General features: G+C 34.2%; 1 protein-coding gene across 2 annotated transcripts in view; it reads right to left on the bottom strand.

Moving 5' to 3' along the window:
- LOC139152744 (uncharacterized) overlaps positions 1-18018 on the bottom strand; it is a 33827-nt gene extending 15809 nt beyond the window's left edge. For both annotated transcript variants that reach the window (XM_070726064.1, XM_070726063.1), the window contains exons 1-6: positions 17215-18018; positions 5543-5732; positions 3804-3893; positions 2530-2702; positions 1669-1782; positions 1207-1398 (exon numbers count right to left, since the gene is read on the bottom strand). In XM_070726064.1, coding sequence (XP_070582165.1) covers positions 1207-1398; positions 1669-1782; positions 2530-2702; positions 3804-3893; positions 5543-5732; positions 17215-17274 — 819 coding nt within the window. In that variant the 5' untranslated portion in view covers positions 17275-18018. The remainder of the gene's footprint in view (positions 1-1206; positions 1399-1668; positions 1783-2529; positions 2703-3803; positions 3894-5542; positions 5733-17214) is intronic.
- Positions 18019-18021: the final 3 nt, after the last annotated feature.

Below are 18021 nucleotides of genomic sequence, written 5' to 3' on the forward strand. Positions count from 1 at the left end.
TAACATTGAGGAGAGAACAGTATAGTGTCTTATACATTGTGTTCAATTTCTGCATGTGACTACCCTTTGACATTTCGCAAGTACCCAGAGCACACCTGAAGATATCTGGGTATGCATGTACATGTAGATATGAAAGTAGCTGCCTGTTTGGTTTTTTTGTGCTGTCTATATGTATCTGAGTAGAGAATATCACAATTCACCCAGTGCCGAGGTGATGTGAGATGAGGCAAGTGGTTTGAAAGCAAAACAGAGGCTATGCAAGATCCATGATGAAATGAAAAACCTGTGATATTAATCTTTACAATACACAGTTTCTAAGCATAATTTGAGTAACAGACTATACTGAAAAATCTTGACATTTAGAATATAGTATTTTATGGAAGATGTAATATCACCGTGCAAATTTTCGGACACAGCTAAATCAAAGCAAACGCAACTCTAAATTTTGAACCTTTCACACCAATTTCTGTAATTTAAGGTCCACCCATGCCACAGGAAACAATAGGGTTGTACCAAAGTGTGGTGGTGAAAGGGTGGGATGAATTACTCTGGAATGGGTCAGCTATTTCAATGACATGAGTGGGCGTATATGTACGGAGTAATGGGATATGTGGATACAATACACTTTTTCTCCCACGCTCACTGCTTTTCAGCTCTTCAATGATCATCCAATTACCAATCTGACCACACTGATAAAATCACACACAGTCTCTTGTGAGTAGTCTCTTCAGTGTTACTCAAATGCCTTTCAAGTTGTTGGCTCTACATTTCTTGCATCACAATCAGGTACAGAGCTCTTCAAGATAAAGATGCATGTACCGGGATATGGGATCAAACCAGTTCCTACATCTCCTTTTGATCAGATTAATCCTTCTACTAGGCAACGTTTGACTTGAGTACCGACATGAATGTCATAAATTAGGTACTAAAAAGATTGTCACAAAAATAAGGTTCCTTTAATTATTATTCAACTAAAGTTATATTTTATAACGTATTGTCCTATACATGTAGCTGTCCCTCTGTATATTCAAGATGGGATGATTTCTGTCAGTCAGATCATACTGTGTTGTTTACAGCAACTGAAAATTACTGATATATGTCAGAGAATTCTTGTGACAGAACCTGGAGTGCATGGGCAAAAACATGATAAAAAGTTGCAAATTAAGAAAATTATACCCCAACACAAGAAAACTTTGTAAAACTTACCTTTTTGACAAGGCCCTTCTCTTCATAATAATCTATTACAGGTTTTGTGTATTCTCTGAAGAAACCAAGTCTTCGATGAATAGCTTGCATGTTGTCATCTATGCGACCGCTTGTCTGTCCTCGCTTCAAGAGTCGTGACTGAAGTCTGAACTCATCGCAGTCTAAGTATACAACCATGTCAACTTCTCCAAACTGGCATTGAGGGAGAGGAGAGAAAGATTGAGTAACATGAAATTAGTTCAAATTGTTGTCAAAGAAAGTAAAGTACATGATTAAGTGCAAAATTACACTGTTCATTAAGAACATGTCACAAATCTTTCTCTATAATGACAAATGAAAAATCAGAGAATAAATTGGCTTGCAGATGAAAATTAAAAATCAAAAATTAGAAAACAGAACGGCACTGAAACTTGAATACTTATTCAACCTCCTTCCACACACAGTTATGAAAAGTTCAATCACCTCTTTTTCCAGTAGTTCTCTCTGTTCCATGTTTCTTGGAAATCCTTCGATAGCAAAACCGAGAGCATTCTTGCTCTCGTTGATTTTCTGCTTGATAAGTTCAAATGTTTCTTCCTGTAAGTATGAAATTAAAATGAAGGAACTATTATTCTTTGACTGCAGCAGCTTTTAGGTACTTGTGATTTCTTTCTGTTTGGCCTTCCATCACAAAGCCTCTGAAACAACCCTACCAGTACGGTTTACTTGTTACTGTTTGTCTCGTGTACTGAGAAACTGAAGTGACAGGGATGATAATTTCCGCAAGGGTTGATGGTAGCGTTCATACAAATCTTGTTATACATGATTTATTGAAGCAAACCTTCAAGACGTATGAGGAAAGCATTTGATATATCTTACTTCAGATAAAAGTGACCATCAACCCTTTTACCAACATGGTTTAGCCCAGACCAATTGTTATAAATGGTGATTGTGGACCTGTTTACAGGTAATTGGGGATGAACAGGTCTAAACCTAATCAGCTGTTACTTTTGATATATTTTCCAGTGTTTTTGTTGTTTTCTTTTCCTTATCTCAAAATTCTGTCAAAAAGCCTTGTGTTCAAATGTTACAAAACCTGTATGCATCATTTCAAATGTTTTTACTTACAACTGAGTATAGTCTTAACTAGAATTTATTTGTCCACAATGACATTGCATATCATCTGTTGTGTTTGCATGGATAACACTTCAGGCTGGCTACAATATACTTTGGGAAATGCATATTCCAATACACTGAAAATTTTACAAATATTTCCCCTGTAAGTGATAAACAGAATGTTGCAATAGTTATTTGAATAAAAACAAACGAATCCTGAATTTCTACCTTTGGTGCCATTTCACCCTTGGATACTAAATCTGCAAGCATAGACCATTTCTCGCTGGGATCCCCTTCCTGTGTGATCTGTGATCTCAAGAGTTCACCCGCTGAAATGTGGACATAACCATATCTGTCTTGGAGATTTTCACACTGTGTGCCTTTGCCACTACCAGGTGCACCTACAAGATGAGAGAAAAGATGACGACTTTGGTTGTTGTAATAATGGTAGCTGTGTGACTTATAGTCAATGTAATTGTAACGGATATAGAAACTAGAGATGGATAAATGTGATAACAACACAATTAAGTGCTGCTTTATGACCAAAACAGAGGGTTGATCTTGAAATGCAAATTAAGATGAATCTTGTCTTCATCAAATATTAAATTCTTTTTTTTTTGATGTTTGGATATGCATATGGGTATAATATGGGTATAATATGTGCATATGGGTATAATATATGCATGAAGTCATAGCATTCCTGTTGAGTACATACATGAATGCACTTCAAGAATATGTTCATACATTCAAGTGTGTGTGCCAGATAAATATTGATAAATTGCGCTGTAAATTGAAGGCCTATTTCATGAACCCTGTCAACTACGTCAGGCAGCTGTAAATCCTGGTCTGTTCATACAGAAGCACGACATGCTTCATCCTCTACCAAAGATTCGTGTTGATGCTCATCTTTCTATTCTAAAAATAATGAAATCGCTAACTAACAAGGTATGACTCAAAATTTTGGCCTTGCAAATGTGTTGGAAAGTATCTTCGGGGATCCTGAGAAGCACAACTTGACAAAGAATTCATTTCTAGTCACTGTCACGTAGTCCCCTGCAGCTCTTACATCGTTTACTAATTACCTGTATGCAAGAACCTTGACAAGACGCCCTATGGCTTCTATGAGATCAAAAACTAACAATTCCTCTGCCACTGTTGGCTACACACATGATGGCTTATAGAGTTGATATCCTCTTCTACTCAGAATTTTGTCAAATATCTGTTTTCTGCTACTATTATAAACATCTATGGAAATTTTTAATTCAAGTTCAAAACTGGTAACAGTAGTATCAGTATGTACATGAATGTGCCATCTATTGACATTCAGAGTGCTAATGGGGGATTTAGCGGATTAAATCATGACAGATACTTTGAATGATAAATTCATTTAAAATCAAGAATACTTTGAACAAAACTTGACTTGGTAAATTGCAAAATGTAATCAAGCAAAAGAGAGTTAATTTGGAGCAAAACACCTTTGTAAAAAAAGACTGGTTACTCACCTACGATTAAAATGAGCCTTGCCTGTGTTGTCCCTTGCCGTGAAATTGGTGGTAATGGAGTTGTTTTCTTCATTTCAGGAATGCTTGCCTCTGAAAAAACAAACATACAAAAAACAAGACAAAACAAATTATTGAAATGTCAGTAATGATATTTATATACCTTGTATGAAATGGTGTAGTCCTTAATTATCAATGACTTAAAGTTCTACCATACAAAGTATTCAACATTAATTGCTTTCAACTTTATCTGCCTGCAAATATATTCTGCAATGCTCATTGGATACATACCTAGCAAATTGACTTCAAAATCTTTGAACAATTTTCAAATATTTCTGCATGGCTAATTCTGCAACATAGTGAACGTGATGCTGAGATCTGCATGGTACATTATATACATGTATGGTACATGTATAAATGCAATGCCATGCACAGTACAATAAATTACCCACAATGCTGTTTGATTTGTACCAACGATGTTGCATAAAAGCAATAATGTGAAGTCTCAAGATAATTGATTTATTATATTTATAAAGAGTACGTTGAAATATTGTAGTATTAGTTTCAAAGAAACCGTTAAATAACCATAAAAGTCACATTCTGCAGGTACTACAAATGTCACAGTTTTGGGAAGCAAGTTATGACCAACTGAAGGGGTCATTCTCTGAAAAAAGTTAGCATGTAAATTTCTTTTGTCTTTTCTATTTGGAAAAAATCAATGTCCTCAGTTTCATAAAACAGGTGCAACTAGTCTCCCTACTTTCCATTACTTTATTCTGTACGGCTGAGGACACTATCAGTTGAAAATTTACAAAAATGCTATCTCCTCTCTCAATCAAGAACAATTTCCTTAATCCTTTACATGTAAAATGGGAATTGAGAAGAAAAGTGTCCTTAAAAGTACGTTTTCAGAATTGTTACAACTAGTCCAGGAATTTGTCTACACATGGGAGACATGGTAGACTTCACAGGGGGATCTATGTTGGTACAAATCATAATGCATTATGGGAAATCTGTAGGACTGTGCCATTTATTTGTGCAGTCTCATCACTTCTTTGTGTCACATGCATTCAAGCATGTCACATGATATCCCTTCTACTCCATTTGTCAAAGCATGTGATCATCCAAGGGTGGCATTCATATTTGAAACCACTTGTACCTTCAGGAGCTTCTCTTCATAGCTCATCGGTCATGAGGAGAATTTTATCAGCTCTGAACAATAACTGCACTGATAAAAGACACATATCAATGACCACCGGACCCTAAGGCAAGCTCGGAGATCCAGCTGCACAAGCATCATTAAAGAATTTTATATGACGGAGCGCTGAATATGAGTCACAAATCTCATTGATAATTTAACTTTCGGCTGATACTTAAGATGTGACATCCTGCAGTCACCTCTCACTGTCAAAAATTGAAACCATGATTTAGTGATCAAAGCAACTGGAGAAAAACCTCACTACCATATACATTGCATGTAGAGTTCATGGATAGAACATGCACAGTATCTAAGTATACTAGTAATGTATGTCAATTGACTGAGTACAGACAAAATCTCAAAATCGAAACTTTCATACTCAGATAAAGTATCACCTTAATTCTTTACATATTACACATATACTATAGAAAATCAAAATCATGAAACTGACTTGTGTTCATCATTGTCATGACAACCATACACATGTAGGTTTCCATGGGAACAGAATATCTCCTTGTCAAAATAACCCATTATCACTTCATACCTGTTTGAAAAGTTGGCTCTCGCGATAGAGATGGTGTGATTGGTGGCAATGGACTGGTACGTTTGACCCCTTCAACGAAGGAGTTCCATTTGATGTTTTCATGGCCTGCTTCCTTGGCCTTTTGCAGGCAGGACTGCAGATACTCAACATGGTCTTCAGGTCTGTAGTACATCAGTCCTGTCATGAGGCTCTGTGTGTAGATGAAAACATCAGAAAATCTACATTTAATCCTCTACCGGTACATCAAAGAATCCAAGGGGGTCACACGTGAGGTCGAAAGTAAAATAAATACATGTACAAACTGCAGATTATCCATTGTGTTCTGATATATTCTATGTGAGATTATAGACATGTCTTTGAATGAGTGACAGATCAGATATGTGTTTGAATGCAGTGACAGTTAAAGTGGAAATTGTAATTGATGGATGTCAATTACACTGTCATCAAAATGTCCCATTCTTCTCAGAGATGAAAGACATACAGGTACTGTATGATAGAGAGGAACAGGGCTGAAATATTGAAGACATTTGACTGCCTAACTGTGTTATGTTAGAAACAATGCACTCATACAGTACAAGACAGAATTGACAGGGAAATTGCATTTGCTAAACAATATGGTGTGTATACTATAACACAGACATACAATTGGTCTATAATCCATCTCGTTATAACACATAGGGCTATACCAAAGCAGTTTGTACATGTATATCCAAAACACTGGGTGAGTCTATAAGATTTTAAATGTCTGCGCTCCATGAACTGATTTGTAATATTGAATTTAACTGTACTCTCTCTCAACATGTTAATCATATATTTCACATTAAAGTAGTAATTATACAGCCTTCAACTGTTGTAATAGCAATTGTATTATACTATTCAGTTTTGACAAACACAGAGCACATTTTCAGCTACTACGGAAAAGGATTTATTATAATTATTTCTACGATCACTACTAGCGTTTTAATTTAGTATTTTGATAAAAAATCTTTGTGGCAATCTTTTTCTCTAATTTTGATATTGACATATGATGGCAAGAATTTGCATATATTTATACACACGTCATAGTAGATTCAGAGGTATACATACATGTATTGTATCCAAAAGTACGGAATATTGAAAATCTCTCATTTTACGATTGGAGGATATTAGTTTCCCGCTGAGGAGTGTAGTTTTAACTGTCCTAGTTAGATTTTGGCTTCCAAACATAATTAAGTTATAATTTGTGCAGTGACATATTTACTGCCGACTCCTACAGAGCCATATATCAGATTCTCTTTTTTATCAAACAACCGCTGCTTTGCTGCAATAATACAACCTTTCATTTTTATTATCGTTGAATCATTGAGTGGAAAAATAATGATCCAAACCCCCTGAAATGCACTTCTCTTTAAAAAGACTGCTGAGACTAGATTTTTGGAAGGTAATTTCTTATCAATTTAATAATACCAAATGAAACATAGTCGATGGTCTGGATATGATTAGACCGATGTCATCAAAATTATTTTTGAAATTATTATCTGTCATTCAAGTGACGACAGGGATGCTGAAGAGTGTTGTTTTAACATTTCACTATCTGTGAGTACATCAAAGATGAACACCATACGTCATCATTTTACAAACCAATTGTATATTGTGAGTTGCACAGCATGGTCAATGGGTTGGAAAATAAGCACTTGTAATCGTTTGTCATAATTCAATCCATTAATTTTGATCACGATAGAAAGCCATTTGGAATAAGAAGTGAGAGACTTTAATAATATCATAACGTCTCTGTTGCATGTCTCTCTGTGCATGAATCAAAGCAACATGAAAACAGGTTATCATGTTTATACCATTCACAAACAAACCAGCTGTGATCCTTTAAAACCTGGTTGCCATGGCAACCTTTCTTGCATGCAAACCGAATATATCGCTAATGGCAACTTGAACATGATGACTGCTCAAAATATCACATCAACTATGTACTAGTAATATCATATTTTGCTGTGAAAATATTTTCAAAGGGAAATTATTTTTAATTTGAAAATGGGTGATGAGATTTTCTCTGTATATTACAGTAAATTGAAAGGTGTACCATATTGAGTTTTGAAGTTTTCATTGATAGCACTATCCTCTAATCTACATTGAAAATTGAAATAACAATTCACAGTATTTCAATGCATTGGTAGATTACACATACAGCCTGAATTCATCCAATGCCTTATGATATCAGTTCAAAATGGGGTATAAATAGAATAAATTTCATCATGTTTCCAAATACTTACTAGATCAAACCTCAAACACACTTAACAATGCAACTTGAAAGAGTTATCACTAATACCTATCATGTATAGAATATTACTTTACAATTTATATCATGCATGTTTTTCTTACACAATCAAACAATGATGATCAATTTGTTTCATAGATCAGTTCATACCAATACAGAATGTTACCATGCAGTCAAACCAGTCAAATAACATGAATTTTATTACTGAGACGATGGCTAAACTTTGTGGTTATTCAAATTTTATCTTTGCTACTTGACCTATTTCAGAAAGATGGCAAGAAAGATGTACTTAGAGTATAAAATGCAGGAAAACGTTGACAAATTTTTGTAGCCTGTTTTATTTGAAGGAATCGTACGTCCAAATCAAATACAATGTAACTCAGAATTAAGGCTACAGCATGAACAAAGAAATACCTCAACAATGAAATTCTAACATTCCATGCAAGACTCTGTGAATTGGAAAAGCTGGTATTTGATTAGAATAAAGTAAAGTCCCACATGGACTTTGTAGCTACACACATCACCCTGTGGTTACATGGAGCATGATGATTGCGCTTGATTTGTTGACATGTAGATTTCATGTTTACCACTCCCTAGCAACCACCTTTCTGTGTGGTGCACATCATAAGCTTCAAATGTCAACTGAAGTCCAGTAGAGCTGTACCACCCATTGTTATGTATTCTAAAAAATACAGTATTCTTAGCAACAGTAGCTGATTATTTTATTTGCAATGGATTGTGTACAGATTTTGACCAGTATGTAATTACTAGGTCTATCTGGATACTGTCTATGAATGAGGACATTTTTTATTACGAATTCAACTTCAGCTCACTCGTATTCAGTTATGTATTATTCAATTTAATCTTGGTAAAGAAAAATTAAATTATTTTAAACGGTTGCTATGGTTATTCAACACAGCCTTCAGCTTGACAGATTCCAATCTTTTTTCTGACAATTGACAATTGTACCTAACGTATGAAACTAGCAGGTCTCAATCAAAAAGTATTGAATTGTGATAAACTGAACAACTCACTTTCTTTCTGTTACCTTTACTTCTAAATGTTTATATCAAAATTTGAAAAGTAAAAACATAAAATATCATGAACAGCGTATGTCATAGAACAGTGATAGGAGTTTTTAGTGATATATCTTCACAGAATATCCATTTACTTTGCTGTTTTGAAACAGTCGGCTGAATACAATTAAAGGATAAATTCTTCATTATTAGCATGTTGCATAGTACCTGCAGATTAGGTGGCCAGCTTAAAAACACGGTAAATGGACATTCATTTGATGGGTTTCTGTGATTCTAGACTACAGTGAACAGAAATTACCTTTCTGCCATTGAGGGATTAAGCTGTGCCCCTGAATCAGTATTAAATAGGCAGTTACTGCTAACTTGCACAATACAGGAGTTCAAGAAAGCAAGCCTATGCGCTCAGTTCAGCACACTGTCATAGTGTGTGTAATTTCAAAGCTGAAATACACAGTCTTTACCACTATTAGATAAATGTATGTAGCTCTGCCTGAGTTATGGCTAAACATTTTGTTGGTCCGTTTAACAGATAAACAATTAAAACTTCATCAAATTCAGGAATCTCTGATGTATAAATTGAAAACTGTGATAACAGTTAATAGGATTTCAGCTATACAGAAAGAATAATCCCTGCACAGTGCTGTTAGAACAGTGGGTTATTGGCAAATACAGTATTACCAAACACACAAATTCTGCCTGAGGAGAAACTAATACTCAAATTTTGATTGAATATTACAATTTTTACTTGTTTAAAGTTACTGTGAATTCACTTTTACAGTTGTTGAGAAAATTAAGGTTTTACATTAATTAGATTCAAAACTGTACACAACTTATTTTCCCCCCGAAATTATCAACTACCAACATCCGTTTTGAATGTTAAATTATGGTAAATTTCACTTAATTTTAATATTGCATTTTTCATCAAAAATTTGCATTGTAGATCCTAACTGAAGTTCTTGAATTTACATGAATGAAGGAAACTAAGAAGTCTCTTATCAGTACAATTGTCATTTTTGAGGTGCATTCAGCTGTGAAACTTTTACCTGTCATTGATCAGAATACACTATTTGTATATAGATTTGAAAATGACAATGATGTACATATGTCATGGCAAACTTTTAAAGCAAGCTAGGGCTCAAAATAAATTCTTACAATACAATCTCAGCGAAAACAAAAGTACATGTATACAACAAGATACTGTAGGTTAAAAGGGTTAACTTTGTTGCTTAAAGGTAGTATCGTGCATACACCTTGAAAGTGAAAGACTTAAACTTTTGCTCAAAATTTCCCCAATGAAACTTTTAAGTCAACCATTCTTTTAGCCTTACTAAATCAACACTAAAACTCGAGGGGTCACTGTGTAAATTTTGAGACTAGAGAAAGAAATTACCCAACATGCGGCAGTAGAAATTCAAAATGGCCGCCATCCCTGTGTTAACTCTATGAGAGAAAATTAAATTTTGGATTTTCGAAAAACTACGACGGTGAAAATTTTTCTTCCAAGAACTTTAAATGAGCCCCCACAAGTGGTAGAGCAGAAAAGAATTGTAGAGATTTGAAAGTCCAAATATCTGTCCATGCGTTCTCAGTGACCTTAACAGAGATTGTAATAAAAGGCCAAGATTTTTTTCTCCAAAGCATGCTGTAACACCAACCATTTAGCTTGTCAACAGTTTTTCTGTGAAAATGCAAGTTGTTATTGTTTACATTTGAATTCTAGTCAAGACCAGAATTCACTTGTCAACTATTTATGCTGTCTACATATGTTGTAGTTGAGAAGCTGAACGCTACATGTACGATCTCAGCTTGCTTTTAGGGAGTAGAACAAGAAACTGTAGTTGACATTGAATGAAAAAAGTGAAAAAAAAATAATCAAAAGTTACAGCTACATATACTGACCCTTTAAAGGTTAAAATCACTTTGAGTGTCATATTAATTTTTGCTATAACTGTTTTTTATTTTTTCTTCATACACAAGATTGTGATCTTAAAAGTATACTGCACGTCTTGATGGGATGAGTTGATATATCATACTTGCCCTTGATAACCATATTTACGTCAATTTAGTGGTGTTTTGCATTCAAATCTAATTAATTTCTAACTAATGTTTGTCCGCACATCCTGCCAAAGAGGCCATATATAACCTCTGCCATGCTAAAGTTGCCTTGCCTTGCACTCAACTAATATTATTACATACATTGTTGTACTGCTAAATTTCCTACGGTCAAACTTAATTTCCTGTATCCATGGAAACAAAAGTACTTCAGATTCCAAAACACTCCCTGGTGAGTTGTTGTCTTGGCAACACTTACTGCCAGTGAGGGCAATATATAGGTTTCACCCTAATGTTTTATCCATGTTTTGCGTACAAAAAAAGGTTGTGACACCAAAACGCTCACTTAAAAAAGTGATGCTACTAATGTAAAATTGATGTTTTGTTGAACGTTTTCATTTGAGGATGAAATAACAGTCGTACTTGGCATTTGAGGATGAAATAACAGTTGTACTTGGCAACAATACCAGGCCTACTGACTTTTTTGACATTTTTACATCAATTGATAAATATGGCTTTAATGGAGCATTAATAATTATGTAATTCCATAGCCAATGGAAAAGGATCAACTCAGTTCTCCATGAATATCAAATCTTTATATCCAACCATTCAACCATTATTTCTCTGGTATGGTCTTATTTTGCATTATTTTATTGTAGTTGGTACTTCTTTCAGTGCAATCATGTATTCTATGACACTGTGCAGTAAATTCAACTAGTGAAAGTCAAAGCCTCTGTGGATAATTGCATGGATAAATTTCCTGGGCACTTTTGATGGTTGTTAAAGAAAGCATCACTTTCATAACACAGTACATGTATAATATTTACAATTATATACCTATTAAAGTCACCTTATCAAATAGAATTATTCTCATCTTGCTACACTATTAATCATTAATCCATAAAATAAATCCATCAATCTATAAAATTAATCCATCAATCCATAAAAAATTAAAATCATCAATCCATAAAATCTACCATTAAAATAATATCAATGAACGTAATTAATTTTTGAAGTTAGATCTTTTTGAAACAGCTGTCCTGAACAGCTATTGCAACTGTGTTTTCCAATTTGTTTAAGAGAATAATCAGCTATTTGATGTAAAAAACCATGATTACACAACTGTCTCATATTAACTTTGTCAGATATTTTGAATGCAAAGTGCTGTATATACTTGCCCTATACTTATATCGTTAAATAAACTCATTTAATCTTGAATTATTATTGTTTAACAAATATTTCAATACACAGATATGCAACCCATTCAGTATTCCTTACCATTTTCAAATTTTATTTTGTCATCTGTTGTACAAATGTTGCTAGTAATATGACAAGAAAAAAAAATCAAAAGTCTGAAATAGCATAATCAATTGGATGGAAATAAGAAAAGATATGCACTTTTTGGTTGAATCAAGAGAACATAATGAGATTTGAATTTTTTGAGATATGGCTACACTGCTATGTCTATTGGTATAAATGTGATTAATACATTTTTCTTTGACTGGAAAACATAAGTATGCATACCGGTATGTGCAGAATGAATTTTCACAAACAGGTAAAATTCATGCCAAATCATTCAAAAAGTCACCCTAAGAGGTGCCTTATTCTTCACTTAAATGGCTTTATTGCAGAGTAAATGCAGTTGAAGAAAATGAAGGCCGAACACATAGCAGGGTCTTTGTGTGGACAACTGAAGGTTAGAAAACACTATTTTTTTGAAAACAAAATATGTGTTTAACTTTTTGATGGGATTACAGCCATTGCTGTGCATTTAATAGACCTGAATTGCCGAAAACAAATGATAAAATCAGGCGATGTTGAAGAGATTTTTATATTACATTACCACTGATACTGAACTTGATACTGTGTATCAAATAGACTGTCTGTTACTGTGCTATATCAAAGAGAGTAAACAAAAATGTTGATGATAGACTGAACGGTAACAATAGAGACAAACTTTGACCTTGATCACATTTGGACCCAAACTGCTTTGATGCAACTGATATAACTTGGCCAAGAATGGGGCATTGCATGAAACAGCTAAATTCTAATTTGCTTTTACAATCCAAATGCCAACAATAGAATCTGGCTTTCTTGTATTGTGTGTTGTACCTGCAAGAATGCATCATTTACATGTAAACAGGTATAACAAGTTACTTTTCGAATAAAGATCGAAACAATGGACTTAAGGGGAATCAAGGGATGGTGTGTCTACGCATTGTACAGGTTATGCAGCAATGAACTTAATACCGGTATGTCAGAAATACAAAGTTCAAAGAAAACACTTTATAATCTCCCAAATGATACAACTGAAAATCAGCTTATTTCTCTTAACAAAACAAGGGTTGTCTTTTAATGAACATCTTGCAGATTACTAGTATATTTTTACTTCATATAAACAAAGAAATACCTAGTTGTTTTATTATTGGCTAAGGTATTATGATACTGTATTAATCTTTATTCGAGAAAAATTTGAACTTCTCTTTGTATCACACTTTTATTGCCACAAATGTGATGTAAATCCTAAGCAAACAACAAAAATATTATTATTATTATTATTATTATTGTGCTGTAACCCCCTTGAAAAAATAGATTATGCATGCATTGCGGCAAACTGATATCAACATCTCCAATGGCTGTGTTAAAGAATTGTACTCCATCACGTCTTATCAACATTGTGAAATAAATCTTCTTACAACTTATTCCTTCCCATCCTATGTCTTCCTATAGCTTTAAACTGTAAACCCTTGCTGACAGTCACAAGTACCCCCAAGTACTAGGTTTTGTTTTTCACCCCAAGAATCTTAAGTTACACACTAACACTGCACAGAAGTTACCCTTGCTTTTTGTACTCTAGTGCTGATGAAGAGAAAACTCTATTTACCTATGCCAAAATGCATCTAAAACACCTCATTAATATCCCTAAAACACCTTTTCATTTTAGATAAATCCATGCAAAGTTCAGCTTTTCAAACTTTCAAATTTAATTATTAGTACCACACCATTCTAGTCACAAAACCCTAATCAATAAAGTATCATTGTGCTTTCACATTTTGGTACGTGTCTTGCATTTTTTAATATGAATAAATGTCACCAGGACATTTCACAACAGAAAGTAAATAAAAAAATCTTAAGTCATTTTACTTTCCATGATAGGGCCAAAATTATTTTTATTTATAGTAATATATGTGTTTTTCTTTTCACATTAAATGATAAAACTACAAAACTACTCTGAATATAATATGATAAACTTAAGGAAGATCCAAAATACACCCTAAGTTTCAGCGGAAATTTTAAAATAGAGGAAACAATTTTCAAATATTAACATGTGGAAATCATATGTGAATTTTAACAAATCTAAATGGAACATCCCCACACATCTATGAATAGATTTCTTTGCTACTGGGCCAGCAGTACTACTTGAGAGAATTATAATGATGCCACAATCGACTACAAGATATATGATAAGCTCTAAGTCACTGACATTGGAGTAAAAACAACAGGTGTAAGGAAATTTTCAGTCTATTGCCTAGAGTAAATGCATTTGATCAATATCAGAAAACATTCTTGCAGCCAAATCAATGTCTAATAATGCTAGTGTGCCCCAAAGGCTATTTACTATATATGTATTAGAATTTGAAATGTTGTAGTGCCAAAATCATTACTTCATGGCTCATTGATTTCATCGTGACACCAAACTCTCTCTATTCCTCTACACTGCAAATCCATTGTTTTGCAGTAATCTGTTTGTCTCATATCAAAATTAATTTACATGAAAAACCACTTGTATTTCAAAACTCAAAAGCAGTAAGAATTGTGGCATCTTGCAGAGAAATTAAGGTGACAAAACAGTCATCTATCTGATATTTATTTTTATTATTGATATTTATTTCCATATGCTCCTTTTACTTTTTTACAAGATTGTAATTTACCAAGGTGGTCTACGGAATCTAGTTCTTATATACACTTGAACATTCAAAATTTCACAAGGGAGATTAATGGACACATATAGAGGTTTACATTAATCTCTGGTAATCATGCCTGGGGTTGTTGCATGTGTATTTGGAGATAAACATAACTATAGGTTACTCTAGGTAAACCCTATTAGTTTGAAGCCAAAGGTGTCCACTAACATGGCACTAGGAATATGTACCATTATTTATACTATGTTAATTTTTATGTGGATAAATTGTTAAACTTTCTCAGTTATTAACTTTCCATTATTAGATGGCATGACCATGATGCCACACAATACAGTCCGTCCCTCTCAGCAGCTTATTTTAGAGGATAGTCTAAATTGCATGGACAGGGAAAAATATGCAGCAAGGAGAATGGAGGTTCTTTCAAGGAAAGTGAGGTCACATTGAAAGAGAAATGGTAATATCTCTTTCACAAATCAATAAAGCTAAAGGCTGAATGACTCCATTCAACTACAGCAAAAAACAATGTCTTACCTTAACTAACATTAAGGTCATTTAATTCATATAGTCAAAGAACATATTAAGGTCATCATTGGGCAATTCACAGTTTGGTTTTAAGAATGACTTTAATATACCGTTAATAGAGTTTCAATGGAACAGTTTATGAGTATGATATTGACTTAATGAATTCAGTCTTGGCAACTCTGTTACTCTGAAAAAACAATCAGCTTAAAGAACATTAAAGCAAGCAGGTTTCACTTTCTCTGTAACCCAGTTCATAGACATTGAGGAAATTTTGCAAAAAGATTTAGACTTACAATGATTAAATGACATGTCTTGGCTTATGCCATGAACAGGATTAAAGCTAATATCACAGCATAACATGTCATGGAGTCTTGTTATCTCATATTTACATTGCATTGATATGTTTACCCATCAGTACAAAGATTATTGATTATTGGATATGTTTGACTGGTTGGCATGAAACAGCATTCGGTGTTCTTGACTTCAAAGATCAATTGTATCACTTGCTTGAGTAAGTTTACATATCGTTTGAAGATTTCACATCATAACCAGAGCAGACCAGCATTACGGCAGAGAGTGATATCAGCTGCATTATCCTGTACTCCAATGGACATTATCACAAATCAGGAGACATACCATTTTATTGAATACTATTGTTCCTGTAACTATTATAATTCAGTTTGCTTCACCATGAAATAAATTTTGCTGACAAAAGAATATTGCAATCAGAAATATGAATATGGCTTTTAAATGATATTATAAAGTCTATTTTAAAACTTTCCGTGTCTTGCACTCTCTAACTAGGTTTCACTAAAATCTTGGTTACACATTCTATTATTTTAATGATGAAAGCAATGGGTAAAGAAACCTAAGAAATTTGGAATTTATAAGACTTAAATATAATGTCTGTATTTCTATGGAAATTATGTTACTCTTGAATTCAAGTTGGACAGCATTTCACAGACTTGTGAGCTAATTAGAAAATATTTATCTAAAACAATGATATGACGATAGTTTCAATGCCGTGGTGTGGCGTATAAAAATACTGCAGTATTTGTTTTTTTCCCATGCTCTTACGCCTCTCCAACAATGCAATTGCTATGTTTACATGAAACTCGATATACTAGCTGGCCATGTTCTGATTAATCCTCTTCAAAACACTTCCATAGTTCCAAGGACTTGGATCCCTTACACACACTAGTTGGAAATGTTCTGTCGATATATCTTAAATTTTCGAGAGAACTGTGATAAATGTAAAACTATTAGCCTTTGTGACATTTTCTCGTTTAATAAAGGTTATGACAAAACAGTATAACAGAGAATAATGCGTAATTACTGCTACGCTTCCTTGAATCATGTGAATTGACAAGACTTCATGGTTGAAATGTGAGATTCAATTGTGCTTAGGAACAACCGCTCCGTTAAATTGACACTTTCAATGCCCTGTTGAAAGGTCTTCCACGTACGTAAACAAATGTGCTGTGTGTAACTCGTACTTTACTAGTGAAATCGTCGTTGGGAAACCTTTGTCCCGACAAATTGCCACTGACATGTTGGCAGCGAATTATTAAAATATAGGACGCGGTACTAACTGCACACGTAAACATACAACATGCGAAGATTCGTACTGTCACAGCGAAGAGGTCAAATCCGATCGGAGTTGTCAGTTTATTTTTCGTGAGTATTCACTTTGACCGTGTACAAATGCCACAATACATTGACACTGCTTACAAAATTTAATGAACGGACAAGGAAGTTGCAAGCAAACTGTATAACTACGTATGGAAACGCCGTGAAAGTTGTGAACTATAATACATTGAAGTTGGGACATACATGGATCGATGAACAGAGCTCTATTCCCGAACTCACCTCGAAAAGCTGCGGAATTTCCCGCGCCGAGAGATATGCCTTCGTGTCCTCGGTCGTCATGTCGAACGATGAGCTCTTCAACTTTCGGGTAAAGCCACCTTTTCGCTTTTGAAATGGTTCGTATCGTTGTAAGGGTCTTCTTGTACGAACCTATTCCCACGTTACTACAGCTCTCGACGTCCGTATCCAGGGCAAACAATTACAGAATGATTATGAATACAAACACGGGAACAGACAACATGTGAATAAAAAGTGGGCGGAGCTATAGTCTGACTGCCCCAACTTTTGCGGGACTAAATAATAATTTCTTGAAGTGATATAATCGCCTCCTAAGATTTCCGTTATTTTATTTTCCTATCTTTTAAATTTTTCAAGGAGATCGCGGAGCATAAAAAATACAGACCGAAAATTTCTTAAGTAAATCGGCATATAACAGTAGAATCATGTGACTGTAAAATTGACCAATAGTAATTTGGCTTATAATAGTGTCTGGTTACCATGCACTATTCATTTCGTTTTGTCTAATTGGTTCAAAGTTTTATCAGGGTCACCGAAATATTCTTACCATTTGGCTTTAACACTTACGGAAATGATATCAAAATTCAGAATATGGAAATTTTTTGTGAATCTTTCTGTTGAAACACGCAGAAACGCACACACTTTACAATGTGACCTATGACCTCGATCAAACTGAAAATCGAAGACTGCCTGTAATTAATCACCATAATTAAACCCGATCACCTACAGACCAAGCTCTATTACACTTTTATAATATAATTTTACGTAAAATTGGGAATCTCAGCTACT

Source organism: Ptychodera flava, chromosome 16 (assembly GCF_041260155.1).
Source record: "Ptychodera flava strain L36383 chromosome 16, AS_Pfla_20210202, whole genome shotgun sequence".
NCBI classification, from domain to species: Eukaryota; Metazoa; Hemichordata; class Enteropneusta; family Ptychoderidae; genus Ptychodera; species Ptychodera flava.